The sequence below is a fragment of the Peromyscus maniculatus genome, chromosome 6, assembly GCF_049852395.1.
Source record: "Peromyscus maniculatus bairdii isolate BWxNUB_F1_BW_parent chromosome 6, HU_Pman_BW_mat_3.1, whole genome shotgun sequence".
NCBI classification, from domain to species: Eukaryota; Metazoa; Chordata; class Mammalia; order Rodentia; family Cricetidae; genus Peromyscus; species Peromyscus maniculatus.
The window spans coordinates 38,547,455-38,564,046 of record NC_134857.1 but is presented as its reverse complement, the minus strand read 5'-3'; the positions used below and the strand labels follow the sequence as shown (position 1 = coordinate 38,564,046).

At 35.7% G+C, this 16,592-nt stretch overlaps 1 protein-coding gene across 9 annotated transcripts in view; it reads left to right on the top strand.

Moving 5' to 3' along the window:
- Positions 1–16,592, top strand: part of Nbea (neurobeachin) — a 545,747-nt gene that overhangs the window by 218,744 nt on the left and 310,411 nt on the right. For 8 of the 9 annotated variants that reach the window (XM_076574103.1, XM_076574106.1, XM_076574104.1 and 5 more), the window contains 2 exons: positions 855–981; positions 12,834–12,961. In XM_076574103.1, coding sequence (XP_076430218.1) covers positions 855–981; positions 12,834–12,961 — 255 coding nt within the window. The remainder of the gene's footprint in view (positions 1–854; positions 982–12,833; positions 12,962–16,592) is intronic. The other variant, XM_076574110.1, reaches the window with a different exon arrangement.

The following is a 16,592-nucleotide window of genomic DNA, read 5'->3' as shown; positions in this document are numbered from 1 at the left end:
AATTTTGTTTTAAAAATTAGTGGTATATAACAGTATAAGTTTTTTGATAGTATAAAATATATATTACAGTATAAATTTAAATTAAGCAATAAACTTCCTCCTTAATACTTGATCATATATAGATAGATATAAATGTGAGCTAGCATTTATGCTGGGCACAGTATACAGTTTAGATATTGGCACATGGCACTGTACAGCTGTTGTAGTGGAAATTCAGTGAGCAGCTCACTTTGTTAGAATTAGCATAAGATATAACACTTAGGAACACTAGATGTCCCTCACTTCCTTTGATGTACTCACATGACATATTATAGAAAAACTCGAAAATGGCATTTTCATATCATTGAGGAGAACTAATTATTTTAAAATCAGGTACTGTTGTACTCAGGATAGGACCTCTGAAGCAATCATTTTTATCAAAGTCAGAATTTAATGCTGCAAAATGACAAAATTATGCTCCCAGTGCTCTAAAAATTATGCCTTAGATCATGAGGTCTATGAAAATTACAACATAGCAATAAATATGGGGACAAAATTTTCACATTTAAATTTGCATTGTTTTATTAGCCTTATTTAATCTAGATTTTTTTCATCTGTTGATGTCTTTCATTTATACCCATTTGTAGCATGTAATTTTGTTAGATTAACATAAGTTAACTGGATTTTAATGTAATATCCATTACTTAAAATCATGGAATTTATTAGTATACTTATGACCAAATAAATTTTAATTGTCAAATTATTGTTAGAAATTCTGATGAGTTGTTCTTTGAAAATCAAATAGAAATGAAGTAATAAAGATATTTTTCTAAATAAATTTATATTTAAAACTAAAATTATTATTTTGGGAACAGGTGCTGTGGATTCAGGGTCCTCCTCCTCTTCCTCCTCTTCTAGTTTTGTGAATGGTGCTACCAGCAAAAATCTTCCAGCTGTACAAACTGTAGCCCCAATGCCAGAGGATTCAGCTGAGAACATGAGGTATGCATAGCGATTCGTTACTTTTACCAGTTTTCTTCTCCCTTTTTAAGACACAGTGAAATATTTGGTGATAGGTACACATACGGTAAACATTCTTGGGAATGTCAGTTAGGTACATACTCTTAATATATTTGGGTTTTGCCTAACCATGGTACTTGGGAAAATTACTAAAAGTCAGTGTTATATTTTCAAATGCAATTTGAAGAGTCTTGATTAAAACTGCTTACAGAGATTTTAATTCTCTGTAGTATAGCACATATTATCATTTCCAATAATAGTTCAAATGTGTAAAGATAGTACAGTAGAAATTGATCATCTCTGAGTGATAGCACTTTAAACTATTAGCTTGAAAATAAGTCTGTGTAATTTTATGTAATATGTATCATTGGACCTCAAATAGCCAACACTTATTTTGTTTATTGTGGTAAGTGATGACTCATAGAATGTACTGCCCCTCATTATGAAGTTTATAAACATTTATAATTTTCCAGTTTTTAATCTATTTCAAATAATGCTTTTAAGTAAATGACAGTATGGGTATCTATTATTGTCTGAGTATGTGCTGTGCTACTGTGCATATCTGTTAGGCAAATAAAAGATTATAATGGAATTGCTGCCTAGTCTTTCTGTGTACTGTGACTAGAGTATGCCAAGTGAATTTTGTGTGCATTTGTCAGAATTTACAGACTTGGTAGCTGAAAATAGAATGCCGGTTCACTCTCATCTTGGCCATTTTGCAGGGTTTTTTTTTTTTTTTTGTCATTTTCATTATCAATATGGCCTGTTTGGAACAATAGAATATATATATATTTGGTGAAATTCACAGTACCATTTTTTGGTGTGGTTGCCTCTTGTGTTGTATAAGCATTTGCTTACATTTCCCCACTCTTTCTATTGAGTTTTGTAACCAGCTGGAATGGCTTTTTGACAAAAAACAGGAATAAGAAGATGGCCATCCCTCATTCGAAGACTTCTTTGTACCATGATTCTCCACTTCTGTCACCAGTTATGTCCTTATATTCTTGTTTTGAGTTTGACCCTCAGTTCTGCTCTATCTGCACACCTTCTACACAGCTGACAAATTATCTTCAGGTTTAATAACGACAGTAAGGGCTTTGAGGGAGGCCTTAGGGTCAGAGTTCTCCCTGCTCTATACTCTCTTAGAACTTTAGAATCAGAGTTAACACACCAGCTGTGTGAAATAAGTGTGTATTTTCCCATAGAATGGAGTCTTCTGAGACCATTCTGTAGTGTGCTGGACTTTTATTTCTCTTGCCAGATTTTCATTTGCACACTGAACATCAAATACTCCTTTCAGAATTTTAGTTTTTCTTAAACTAATGGTTCTTAGTAATGATTCTTATTTTGCTTTGTATAAATCTTAGTATGTTTCTGATTTTATTCAGTTTTAAGGAGTTTAATAATTTGTGTCTATTTTTTCAAGTTAATTTTCATTTCAACGTCATTGAGATCATTTGTTTTTGTTGCTGAAACTCAATAAAAATAATCAGAATGCACATTTTAATGAGTTTTTGTAGTTTATAGTGTGGTAAAACCACATGGCAAATTAGGGTGAAAGAAAATATACTTATCACCTCAGAAATTTCCACATTTCTATATGTAATTTACCCCATACCTGTGACCAGTAAACACTTAGGTGCTTTTCAGATTTACATATTAGATTTTACATTCAAAGGTTTTAAAAGGATGAGATCATTTGATATGTACTGGTTTTTGTCCTTCTTCTTTCTTGGCTTATTGATTTGTTGGCTCATTTATCTCTTTGTTTTTGACTGTTCTTTTCCTATTTAGTACTAAGTATTATTCCATTTTGTGACTCACAATTAATTTGTTTATTCAATGATAGACCTTGGAGTTTTTCCAATTTTGGCATGTTACAAATAATGATTTAGAAAATCCTAAGTCTTGGGATTCCCAGTACATTTCTTTTTATTTCTGTTGAGTAAACAATTAAGAATAAAATCACTGTTAGGATAGTAAGTAAATGCTTAAGATTATGAGAAAATGCTGAGCCATTTGCCAAGTAGCTGTCATTGCACTTTCTGGGGCAATGTATGAAACAGTCCATGCTTGACATTTGTCTGTACTTGCTGTTGTTACATTTTATAATGGTGAGATGATTAGATCTTGTTGGTTTATTGCTACCTGCTGAGTGGTTTTGCCTATGTTTATGGGTCATTGAACTCTTCATTTGTCTTAAAAAGAATTTTTTCTTATAATATCTAGGAGTTACTAGTTTACTCTTCATAGACATCCTTTGTCAGCTACAGGCATTCCATTGTCTCATTCTGTAGACTGTTAAGAGCAAGAACTTTCTAATTTCTGTGAAGTTCATTGCCTCAGATAGTCATTTCTTTTGTGATTTATGACATCTATAATAACTAAGTTATTTTTATTAACCCCCAATGTTCTGTCCTCTTACTTGACCCCCTAAAAGTCTTGTTTCTTCCCCACTAATGGCTAGGTCCCTGATCTATTTGATATAGTTTTAGATAAACAGCTGGGTAAACTTTGAGATTTGCTCTTAGGTACAGTGGTTCAAAATTTGTTTTTATCTGTTTCTTAAAACAAACAAAATTGGTGATATTTACATTATGGCTGTATTGATCCTGTAGGCTTGTGGAGAATTATTAGTATCTACTACTGACTATTAATTATTAATGTTCATCAGTGCTGTCCATCATCTTGTGAATTTTATTGTAACAATCTTGAACTTTGTAATGTGCCTTTAAAAACAGCTTCCATGTCTTTGATGGTGTTCTGAGTTAGGATTTCTCTTTTTCTTCCTTCTAGTACTTGTGTTGGGTTAATGGAGTTTTCTTTTTCTTTCTCCCAGTTTCTCTCCATTGTTGATTTGTTTCCTTCAGTTTTAAATACTTAAGGTTTTTATGTTGGAATTTTAAATTAGTGCAGTTGTGTAGTATTATTTTCTTATAAAAGTTCACAGTGGCCTGTTCTTGCAACCTTTGATCATCGTGCATCTTACTTGTAATAGTTTGGTGGAGCTAAATTGTTGCAAAGAGGTATAGCACTTACCAAGCATGCATTCTGCTGTGGGATTCAATCCCCAACATGCAGATAAAAGGAAATAAAATAAATAGATAAATCAAAAGGAGCAACACGTTGCTGTTGTTCTGTCCAAGACAGTCAGTTTACCCACATTTATTATTTCTAGCACTCTTAATTTACATAAATCTAGGGTTTTGTCAGGAATCATTCTCTGTACTGAAAGAACTTCCTCAAACAGTTCAAGCTAACTTCAAATATTTCCTCAACATTTGTTGTTTGGAAAAGCCCCTAGTTTTACTTTCACTGCCTAATGATTTTCTGACCGATACAGAGTTGTTGATTTTTATGTTTTGGAAATGGATTTGAAATACTTTATTTCATGTCTTCAGACTTGCAGGGTTATTCTGAAGAGAATGCCATTCTTTGTTCTGTGAAGTGAGCCTTTAGTCTCTGCTTTCCTCAAACTTCTTATTATCTTCATTGTAATATTTTATTATGACAAATTTGGGTTATTTACTATTAAAATTCTACAAGGTGTTTTATGTCTCTTGGGTGTGTGCTTTTAGTAACTTTTACTGTTTGGGGAAAGTTCTTAACTGATGATCATTTATTTCTTTTACTGTGTCTTTCATTTCCTTAGTTTTGTGTTGTGGCCACATCAAATTTGCAGAAATCTAGTACTCTGTAACAACATCTGTTTATTAATTCCCTCAGTTCTGCAGGCTTTGAATCTAACTTACTCAGACTGGCCTCATAGCTGGACCACATTCTTATGGAGACTGGGATCTACTTCCAGATTATGTGAGGCTGTAAACAAATCCAACTCTTATCAGATAGGACTCATGAACCTGTTACTTTCCTTGTTGTCTGTCCGTGCTGTACTTGGCACTCAGCATTTTCCCTTTTCCCTGAATGTGGCTTGCAATACTCAGAACCAGTAGAGTGTGTCAGGTGCTTCTCATTCTGGACTGCTGGTGTTCCTCTTCTGACTCCTCTGTCCTGTCTTCTTCCTTCTCGGTGCTTCTTCTGGAACCGCAGAGGTGTCCAGTAGTCCATGTGCTTAGGCTGAGCACACCTACAGGGCACTCTCCCTATCTTAGTGTACATACTCTTAATTTGACTTGCAAAGACACTTTTGACATGATACATGTCCTATACATAGCCTAGGTTCCATAGGCTATGGCTCAGGTATCTTTTGACACATTATTTAGCAACACCATAAGAAATTAGTTCTTACTGTTCCAAAGCTCTTGAATTCCTATGTGATAAAATACTTAAAATCATATCTTTTAAATGTTAAAAATGTGGTGTGTGTATTGCTTTATTATTAACTAAAATCACCATATTATGTAATTAGAACTTAACACTTTTTAATTGTAATGCTGTATCCCTTGAAGAAATTCTCCTATCCTCCCTCTTCTTCCCCTGTCTCTAGCCTGTGTAACCATATTCAGCTCACAATCTCAATAAGACTGAGTTCTTTAGATTCTTCATGTGTGAGATCATACAGTATTTATTCTGTACATGATTTATCTCATGTTGAACATTGTCTTGCAAGCCTATCCATGTTTGCTGCAGATGACAGGATAGTACATATTCTACATGTGGTCTAGATACTACCCCTTCCCTATACATTCACCTATTGACAGACACTTAGGTTAATTTCACATGGCTTTTGTCAACAGTACTACAGGAAGCATGAAAGTGTTTAAAGTCACTGATTCTTCACCTGGTTTACTTGACTCTGTTGATTCATCTAATGAAAGCATATTGTCTCTTAACTATATTCTTCATTTCTACCATTGTTTGAGATTTACATACTTTTGCTTCTTTTGTAATACACCTTTGCTCATACATGTTGGCTGTCTTGCCATGTCTTAATTCTTTCACATGGCAAATAGTGCTTGCTTTAGATTCCTAGATAGTTCTAGAAGCAGATTTGCTTATGATCCTCGTTCTATAAGCTTATCTCTGTTTTTTTTTTAATTTCTTATTTATACTAGGGTGGAAAGGGTTAATCTTTATTTTTTTTCCTTTTATTTTATTTTACAATACCATTCAGTTCTACATATCAGCCACGGGTTCCCTTGTTCTTCCCCCGCCCATCCCCTCCCCTTACCCCCCAGCACACACCCCCATTCCCACCTCCTCCAGGGCAAAGCCTCCCTCGAGAACTGAGATCAACCTGGTAGACTCAGTCCAGGCAGGTCCAGTCCCCTCCTCCCAGACTGAGCCAAGCGTCCCTGAATAACCTCCAGGTTTCAAACAGCCAACTCATGCAATGAGCACAGGACTCGGTCCCACTGCCTAGATGCCTCCCAAACTGATCAAGCCAATCAACTGTCTCACCTATTCAGAGGGCCTGATCCAGCTGGGGGCCCCTCAGCCTTTGGTTCATAGTTCATGTGTTTCCATTCGTTTTGCTATTTTTTTTTCAATAATTGAGTAAAACCGAAATTTATTATAAGCCACAGTCGTCCTAGGGACCTCCATGCTATATATATAGCCTCCATGTTTCTATGGGTTGTGGTCTGATTGTTCTTTATTTTATATCTAGAATCCACTTATGAGTGAGTACATACCATGACTGTCTTTCTGGATCTGGGTTACCTCACTCAGGATGATTTTTTTCTAGTTCCATCCATTTGCCTGTAAATTTCATGCTTTCATTGTTTTTCTCTGCTGAGTAGTACTCCATTGTGTATATGTACCACATTTTTTTCATCCATTCTTCTGTTGATGGGCATCTAGCCAGAACCTGGAAACAATCTGTTTTGTTCTTTTCTGCTGCTTTGAATACATTGTAATTTTGGTTGAAAATGAAATTGTGGATATGATGTTGGCATCTTAGTAGCATTGATGCCTGAAATGTGCCCTATTCTACTTGTGCCAGGTTTTTAGTGTCAGAAGCCAAGTCATCCTAGTGTGGAGATTAGCAGAATTTTATTTTGGTTTTGGTTATTCTCTGTGAACTGTAACTCTCTGACTCTTTCAATCTTTACTTTTTACTTGAATGGGTGCTGTTTTGTCAACTGTTCTCAGTCTTCTTCCCTCTTTTTTTTTTTCCTTTTTTTTTCGAGACAGGGTTTCTCTGTGTAGCTTTACGCCTTTCCTGGAGCTCACTTGGTAGCCCAGGCTGGCCTCGAACTCACAGAGATCTGCCTGGCTCTGCCTCCCGAGTGCTGGGATTAAAGGCATGCGCCACCAACGCCCGGCTTCTTCCCTCTTTGTAGGCTGCTTGGGTGTTATCTTTCAGATAGACTCAGTACTCTGAACCCCCTCTACAGTCATAGACTGCTAGTCTTTCACTGAGTACTTGTGTGCCCAGTGTTCAGGGGCCTGGGCTTCTTGTTGTCCTTGTTCAGACTCAGTTCTCAGTCATGGGCAGATAGAGAATCTCACATGGATTCTGACTACTCAGTGATGGAATCTCGAAATTTTGAGGTCTCAAGATGTTTTCTTACCCCATCCTTGGTGCAGAGAATTTTCCTGTTCTGGCACTAGCAATGTTTAGGCTTTCTTTTGTGTCATGAATTGGAATGATTGCTAGCTTTCCCACAGCCTCCATGAGACTGTTACCCTGTCATATGGAGGAAATGGAGAACGATTCCAAGCTGTACTTTGTGCCTTCTTACTACAGTTATTGGAACATCTCAGCTTACAGAAGCAAAGGAAGTTTTTCCCATCTTGTACATTCTATCCAGTCTTGTCTTATCTATTGCTGAGGCTTATAGAAAACTGTTTGAAAGTAGCTTTAGGATCCTGCTGTGTTTACCACTCTGAGAATTTTACTCTCCTATGTTATAATGCTATCACTTCAACTTCAGAAATTTCAAATGTTAGCTGAAATGTTATGACCAGCTCACATAGTGCCTTATGTTTCTTCTTCCTCAGCTTTCACCAGCAAAGCAAGTTCCTGTATCTTTTTCCTGTTGAGAAGTTCTTGTTTTTTATTTCAAGTTCAAGGCTAGTTGCTACCTGGTAGAGTTTATATGCTCTTGTGTCAGAATAGGATTCTCCATCACAAATAGATGTCCTTTATTTCTCCTTAAGTAGTCAAGTTATTTGTTGATTTTTTTTAACTTACATTTTACAAAGTTACCTATGAAGTGAATGCTATTCTAAAAGCATACTAAATTACTACCTCAGGAAGGAGCTTCATAAGCAAAGCAGGGCATATGTCTGGCTTACTGGGGAATGTTCTGGATAAGACCACCTATAAAGGCTTGGAGAGTGAGAATTAGTCTGCAAGAAAAGTGAAACAATTTCAGAACACTGCTTGGGAAAGAGCCAGAACTGCAGTAGCCTCAAGAGGGGTGACATCTTCAGTCAAATCAAGGCTCAGTCTCTTTACCTTTCACTGACCAGCATTGGGTGTGGCTTTGGTTGAAGCAGCCTCACTTCTGGGGGCGCTCTACAGCCCTGCTCAGAACTCTGCCAGAAGAAGAGTAACTTAAACAGCTCCTGTGATGTTACTGTCTGGGAATAACTTTATTTTTAGGGCGTTTTATTATAATTTGTCTATCAGTGATTTAAAGCACAAATATCCTGGCCCTTTATATTACTGGGCTTGAGTCTCAGTTAATTTTTTATTTTCTTGACTTTATATTTTTGTCTCACTATAGGGAAGTTTGATGATATTTTGTTCAAATAGTTGACTTGAAAAGAGGAATTGCTGAATTTCCATGTTCAGTTATTTCCTTTCCATCTACCAAACATCCAATTAACAATTTCCAAAAATGCACTCCAAAAGCTTTTATAATTATTTAAATACATCCCCAACAGGCATCATGTTTCTTAAAACATGAAAAATATTTACTTAGAATTTAGTTTATATTATAAAGTAATAAACTTCTTATATGGAAGAATTCTGTTCAGCCTCAAATTTCTTAATCTTGTGTAATTCTATCTACTTTCTTAATGTGTACATTGTGCTCTTAAAATATATATTATTCTGTTTGGAAGAAATCAGGAGAAATGTCAGCTTTCTATTCTATAAGATTGTGAAAAATAAAATAAACACACATTTCTTTTTTATAGCATGTTGTTTTGCTTAGTGGTAGCAACCCTAGAAACTTACAGCTTAAAAACTGTTTGACTGTATGTTACTGATTCTGAAATTTCTGATCTGTTTACCCATCAGCTCTCTAGTATGCTTACTCATGTTTCACAGCAGTAATTGAATGAAAGCCTGATAAAATGTTTAAAGGCAGGTCTTGTCAGTTCCTAGTCATAACATGTAACTGATTAAACAACCTTGGATGGCTTTTCTATCATAATAGTCTCTTTCTATGTATTTTCTTAAACAAACCATTTCATTTACCTATGTCTACATTCCCTAATTCATATAGGAACATTTAATTAGTTAAGTGTTTCTACCACGGAATTCCCTAATTAAATTATTTTCTATCTGCTGTATCTTCTAGGTACTTTACATAATACAGTTACTTATGTTAGCTTTAGATTCTGTTGTTATAACTGCCCATTCCTTTTTTATTTTAAGAAATGAATACATTTAAGAATTTTACAAAACAAAATTATTAATTTTTCTTTGTGAAATCATGCGAAGTAACTGCAATACTACAAAAAGAATTGCCATTGAGAGTAAATCAAGATTATAAGTTTATGAAGTAGCACAATTATAATAATGGAATTTAATAATATGAATAATGTCCAAAATGAGTGTGGGTAATCACAAGTTTTCTAGAAATAGAAAACATAGCATGTTTCTATGCACTTTTTCAAAAATCTTCCCCATTGTCCTGATATTCTTCTTAAAACCACCATGATCTTGGATATAGCTTGAGGTTAAATCTTTGTTTAGAAACATTTAATAAGTATTGTAGCCACAGGTTTTTAGACACTGCTTTTTTCCACAGCTTGATTGTGTTATATTTATATAAAATCCTTAGAATTTACTGAGACTTTTAAAAAACATGTAAAAGGAAGGACAAGGTTGGTGTAGTGATACACCTTTGATCCCAGCACTTTGGAGATAAAGGCAAACAGCTCTCTGTGAGTTCAAGGCCATCTTGGTCTACAGGCTGAGTTCCAGGACAGCCAGAGGTACATAGTGAGACCCTATATCAAAAGAAAAAGAAAAAAGAAAAGAAAGTACCTAATTGTGGTTTTTAAAAAAACAACATTATTAAGTACTTGTACTGCAGGCTATATTGTTTTATTATTAGATTTCACATGTATAGACTCTCATCTAAAGCATCATTACCTCATTTGAAGGTTTTATTGTCTTCTCTTTAACAATAACAAAATTACTGTTAAAATGGTTGATAAATAGCTTCAGTTGCAGGCATTATTTTCTATATGAAAATCAGTGGTGCTCTTTCTTAAGAGTTTTTGCTCACTATCCAGAAAAGGAGCCAAGTTCAAAGGAGCCACTGATCTAGCCTCATGAGCATCTCTAGTGTTTAGTTCAAGTAAAGAATGGAGTAAGGAGAGTGAAGTCAGAGACTTAAACAGTTTGGGTTCCAGCCCGGGGTGTGTTCTCTATTCAAGGTGATCACCTCCCTAAGCATTAAGAAGGTGCTAAAGTGTAATTGGAAGACTGGGGTGCCATTTCTGTAGTCACTGCACTTTTGTATTCTGTGCGCCAAAGGAATGGACTTTTTTGCAAATGAGGTAAACTCTCAGAAAAACTGAAAAAAGTACTAGTACTCCCCCTAAAGTAAATAAAGCATGCTGCTATTTTTTGCACAGTAAATTGCTTAAAAGTATTCTTCATTTTTTTCTGCCTGCTCTATGGTGTTTGTTTCTTTCTGGTCTTCTGCTGTTAGCTCAGTCTGACCTAGAACTTGCCGTTCTCTGTCCGGGTCCCCCCAGTGTTCAGATGCGCCCACCATGCCCAGCAGTTCCTTTTACTTTGTCTTTGAGAGAAACATCTATTTATAGGACTGAAAGGCATGGAGTTCCCTTGGTTTATCATTTCTTTATTACATGTTAAGAGATAGTTTTCTCATGCACACCATGGTATTTCAACAGTTTATACTGTGCTTTTCTCCAAGAAGAAAAGCAAACATTAGAAGAGAAGTGCAGGCCCAGCATAACATGCCTTTTTGTATGGAAGGATTCAAGTCTTTCGTTGCCAAGAAATAAAGGGGCTCTAAAGATGAATTTTATTTCCGTTCCACTTATTTTGATAAATTATATATGGATGAATACATATTTACCCTCCTTTGAAAACACACTTGGAATAATGTGTAAATATCAACATCAGCAGTAACCTGTCAGTTTCTTCAATATAGAAAGGAATACAAATACTTTTCCACTTAGAATGTTATGTGTTATATGGTGAGGAAATCTAGCAATATGATTTGATGATGGATATAAACCTCCAGAATCTTGATTTTTCATATTTCTGTGTGCTCACTCACTCATAAATAAATCTCAGTGTTTCTTTCAGAAATCAGTTTTAGAAAATATTAATAATTATCTGGATCTATTTCATTTCTATAGTTGTAATCCCTACTTATGCTTTCATAGTAGATGGAATTACTTTATCTGGAAGCTATGGAAATGATTCTACTGATGAAAAGGATTTGGTGAGATAGAAGATGATAAAAAAAAAAGCTCTATTTATAGTTATAAAAAGTCAAGAGAAAATCTATTGTGATGGTGAGAATTCTGAGCCTTTAGGTAGTCTTAACTCTCCAGCTTTTATGTTAACATTCCTTAGCATCAGCTTCTCTTTAAAGCAGTCAGTGTCAGAGTGGTCCCTGATTGGCATCAGCATTAGCTGAGACTTGCATGTACAATCTCATTTACAGCTGTATATGCTCAGTGAGAAATGGGTGGCTGGGCAGTCTGTGTCAGCAGACTCTGCTGTGATTCTGCCTCACCCCACAGCTACAGGGCGGGTTTGAAATAGACGCATCACTGTTAACACCTTACTCCATATCTTCTGTGTGAGCAATGAACTCATCTAACCTTATATTGATTTTGTTGTTGTCGTTCAGTGTATCAGAGTCATATTTCACAATAATACATATGAGTGGGTTTTATTCAAAATATGACAAGATTAACATTCCTGACATCTCACTATGTACTGGATGCTTTTCTGCTCAGATTTTGTGGCTTAGATGATTAATCTCCACTGGGCAAATATTAGGATCATCATTCTTCAAGCAGGCAAAGCTGATGTTCATAACATCACATGACTTATTCTGTAGCAGAGCCAGTATTCCCATTTAAGCAGTCTTTCCCAACACTTACTTCTATGAGACGTAAATCTATGGCCAAAATATTAACCTGCCTATGTAAAAATATTTCCTCCCCATTTTTTTCTTTTACTTATAACATATACCTGCAAGTCAACTACTTAAAATGCAACCCTGAGCCATACAAATAATATTTTATTCTGACAAAGCAAGTCATCTGACTTCCAGTTACCTTTCGTTGTCCAGCTTTACAGGAAATGCTTTTTGCTAACAGGAGTTTAAATTCTTTGTAACTGCTATAGTGAACACACAGTAGGCCTAAAAGCCGTTGTCCCTGATGATGTGTGGAGACATTGAAGAACTCATTTTTTTCCTGATTCCTAGATCTGGGCAGTGTCTTTGGCCCCTTTGGGTGCAGGACTCAGGCTCTTTTTCACAATGTAGATGTTCTCATTCAACTTAAGTCTACAGAGTAGACACCAGACTCTGCAGCACTGTGTCCCTCCCAGATTTCCATATGAAGCTTCCTATTTTCCATGGGCTCGGACTGGACTTTTACTGTGACTTGTAAATATTTTAATTTAGAACTAAAGTTTATTTGGCATTTATATTGAACTATATTTACTAGTCTTTATGTCTTAATTTCAACAGCATCACTGCAAAACTTGAAAGAGCTTTAGAAAAAGTTGCTCCTCTTCTTCGTGAAATTTTTGTAGACTTTGCCCCATTCCTATCTCGTACACTTCTGGGCAGTCATGGACAAGAGCTATTGATAGAAGGTATGATTTCTCTATATATTCTACATATTGTACTTTCATGAAATGTACCTGTTAATCATGACATAGCTTGTGCATTTAACAAGATATATATTACCAAAGGAATTTAAAGGTATCATAGCTGCAGATTCTCATGAGACTTTGTGTGTATGCTTTCTCTTTACTCATTTTAAGGTGCCACTTTGCAAAGTCAGTGCCAATGACAGAATTCCAAATGAGAAACTTTGAAAGGTTTTAGAATGAACAGTAGTGACTCTTCTATCTCAGTCTTATTAGTGGCACTGTACATCCTTCCACGGGGACAGCACTTATTAAGCATTGGTCTCTTAACATTCCCTGCTGTTCTGAGAGTCATGATTCTTCAAATGACTTTTCTTATCCATATGATGTTTTCAATGTAAGAAGCTGTAACCAGGAAGTCAGTAAACATTGAGAAATACTGACGGGCATTTGATGAAGCTGTTGTCTCCTCCTCAATAGCAGCTCAAGTCAAGTAGTGAATGGTGAAGATTTAATTTGTATACCTGTAGTAGGAGAGGAGCTTTGAAAATTACAGCTAAACAAAGCTTTATTTCATGTAAGCCTTTCAGTTTATGACTGTTACTGTGCTTCAGGAAGGGAAGAGCAGTGTTAGGATGGCCCTGCAAGTAAAAGGGGTTCTTTCCACCCTTTTAGTGGAAATAGTGGATGTAGCGCTAATGGCTTCCACTGCAGCTTACTGGAGAAGCAGGGGCATTTTCCTGTTTGTTCTGACAGTGTTGCTCTGCTTCTGCACAGTGTTTCTATGAGGAAAAATGGTGATAGTCAATGTCAGCCCTTGGGCTCCTATTTCTACTCTTTATGTCCTTTGGGAATTGCTGAGTTACTGAGTAAGATGGAGTATTTGGATGAGAATTAAATTGCATAATGCATTTAAAGTTTCCAAACAAAGTGGTAGCTAGGAGAACAGAAAAACACCAGTGTCTTTTGGATGAAGCAATGTGGAATAGAAAGTACCCAGAGGGAGCTGAAACATCTTTTTCTTCACCTTGAGTGACTGGCAAGCTGTCACAGTTGTGAGCAGAGTGGAAAAGTCACTCTTTCTGTCATCACTTCCACCCACAAAATGAAGTAGGAAATGTTGCAGGGATCAAGACTCTGAGCATCTCACTAACTAAAAGCTGCCCCTTAATGAAGTTCATGCTCTTAGAACCTTGGAAACTTCACCTTGACCTCAGATTGTGCTTGTCTAAGTACATTATTTCAGATGTGTGTGATCCATTGAACAGTGTGTGTCCCATGGATACACTGATGCACCTGTCCTGAGTACTGTGATGGAAGGACCAGAAGCTTCCCTCAAGGAGCTTTCAGTCTACAGGGAAAGACCTATAATTTAGAGCATATACAAACAACATAGAGTATAGTGAGGCCAAATGGCTGGATGACCACATACATTTCTAGTGGGATCAGAAGCAGGTATGTTCCTGGGCTTACTCCTGTCTGCTCTTAGAGTCTCTTTCTCATCTTCGTACAATTTTGAAGTAAGTGTCTCTTGCTTCTGTTTACTTACTGTGCATGGCAGCCCAACCCTGTCTTATGAATTCTGGACAGACGTTGAGCCAGATACCGCATTAGATATTAGATATTAGATATTAGATATTAAGTATTTCTGACCAGGTACCTCATTGATACCTCAAACACACTTTCAAAACTTTAATCACCTTTCCTCTCAGATGGATTTTCTTATGTCATTACTCAATTGTTTTGTTACTAATGTCACTCAATATAAACGTTTGAAAAAAACCTGATTATCCTTTAAATTGTTTTCCTTTTACTTGATATTTACAGTAATTTGGTAAGAGATGATAATTTTTGAAAATACTAAGTTGAAGCCTAGTTCTCCAAACAGTACTGCAAATACTTTATCAAGCTGTTTGAAACCCTGCTAAGATGGTGGGAATGATGTTATGGTAGCTGAAAGTTGAGATGTGGTACATGTAGATTCTAAGGGGACTAATGTTTATTGGTGGATTTTTTCTTGCTTCCTTAGTTCTTTTGGTTTTGTTGAGTATATTTTCCTGAGGAGCAAGAAAGCTGGTAATTATGCTTTCATGTTTTTTGTAACATGGTAATTTTATTTTAAAATTTCAATAAATATTAATTGAAAACTAATGTAAATGTTTTCTCACACCTTGCAAAATAATGAGTATTTTTCTGTTTTCATGTGTACCCTGTGTTCAAAGTTTACAGAAATTAGAAATAATAATTAAAGATAAAGTAAAGGAATAAAGTTAGTAATATAATAATGCTATATGATGGACTTTATGTTGTTATTAAAATGTAGCCACACATTTTACATAAGTTATCAAAGAGCCAGAGCATCAGTAAAATTAGAAAAGTAAAAGTTATAAGGCTCAGATATAGGTTACATCTCATGGAGTGGGCCTGAAGTAAAGTCGGATATTGGTTGGTTACTCCCACAAGCCTTGTGACACCATTGACCTTGCATATCTTGCAGGCAAGACTCCATTATAGATCATAGATCACAGGGTTTGTGGGTATATTAGTGTAATGAACTCCCTAAAGATAGGTCCTCAACATGTCAGGCAGTGTATCTTTAGAAAAAACTACTGCATAGAATTCCTGTAAATAGACTATTGCCAATCACTAAAATTGGGGATAAGTTTGATCAGCTGAAGGAGTAGCATCAGACTAACAAATAGGTATAAGCAGATATGTGAGAACTCAAATTTCTTCCTAATCATATATGTACTGGGACAGCTGCCTAACATATCACTCAGTGTATGTTCTGGGAGCTTAAGCACTGAGTCCTGGTATGGTTTCTAGGATCTTTCCCCTTCCCCAGTCCTTTTGAAACTGTTTGTCATTATTAAAATGAATCTGTGATTTTATTTTAAAAAGGCTCACGTTACAGGGTCTTAAGTGAACATATTTGACTATTTGAAGTTCTAAAGAATTATTCCCAGATGTTTTAACTACTATATTTTGGACAAAAACATTCCCATGCATTGCAGTCTTTCCAGAATTTTCCATGGCCAGACATCTGTACTTTTTCTTATACCTTTTTCATCAGTAGGTGAAAGGCAAGAGAAATGGTTAGGAGAACTCTTTAGTATCCCTTAAATATCCTAAATGGAAATGAAAGACTGTGAACAGTAAGCCTCTATTGATAACAGTGATGTAATATGGACTTACAAGTGAGTATTCTAGAGCTGGAATACTACCACAAGTTAGAAATTAGACATTTGTTGTTTTCCCTCTGGCTCAATACAGTTTTATCCTGTAGTTTTTCTGTAGTCCAAATTATATATAATGATCATGTCCTTCCTTGCTAATGTAAAATGGCATTTCTTTATAACAGAATGATAGCAAATGGTAGATCTTCAAGATGTGGATTTTGCTTTTTAAATGTCATTACTTAGGAAAATGAAATGTTGATAACCTTAATCTATGACCCTGCAAATGGCCCATCCAATCCATGTGTCTAGGAATTACTGCTCAGTAACAGAATGAAGTTCTTATCTGCCAGAATTTGGTTGTTGCTTTCCAGATTCATCTATTCTCCTTCCTCTTGCTGTAGATAGCTGGTAAGCAAGTCATATATCATATGTCTTATTGACTTATTTGTTTTATT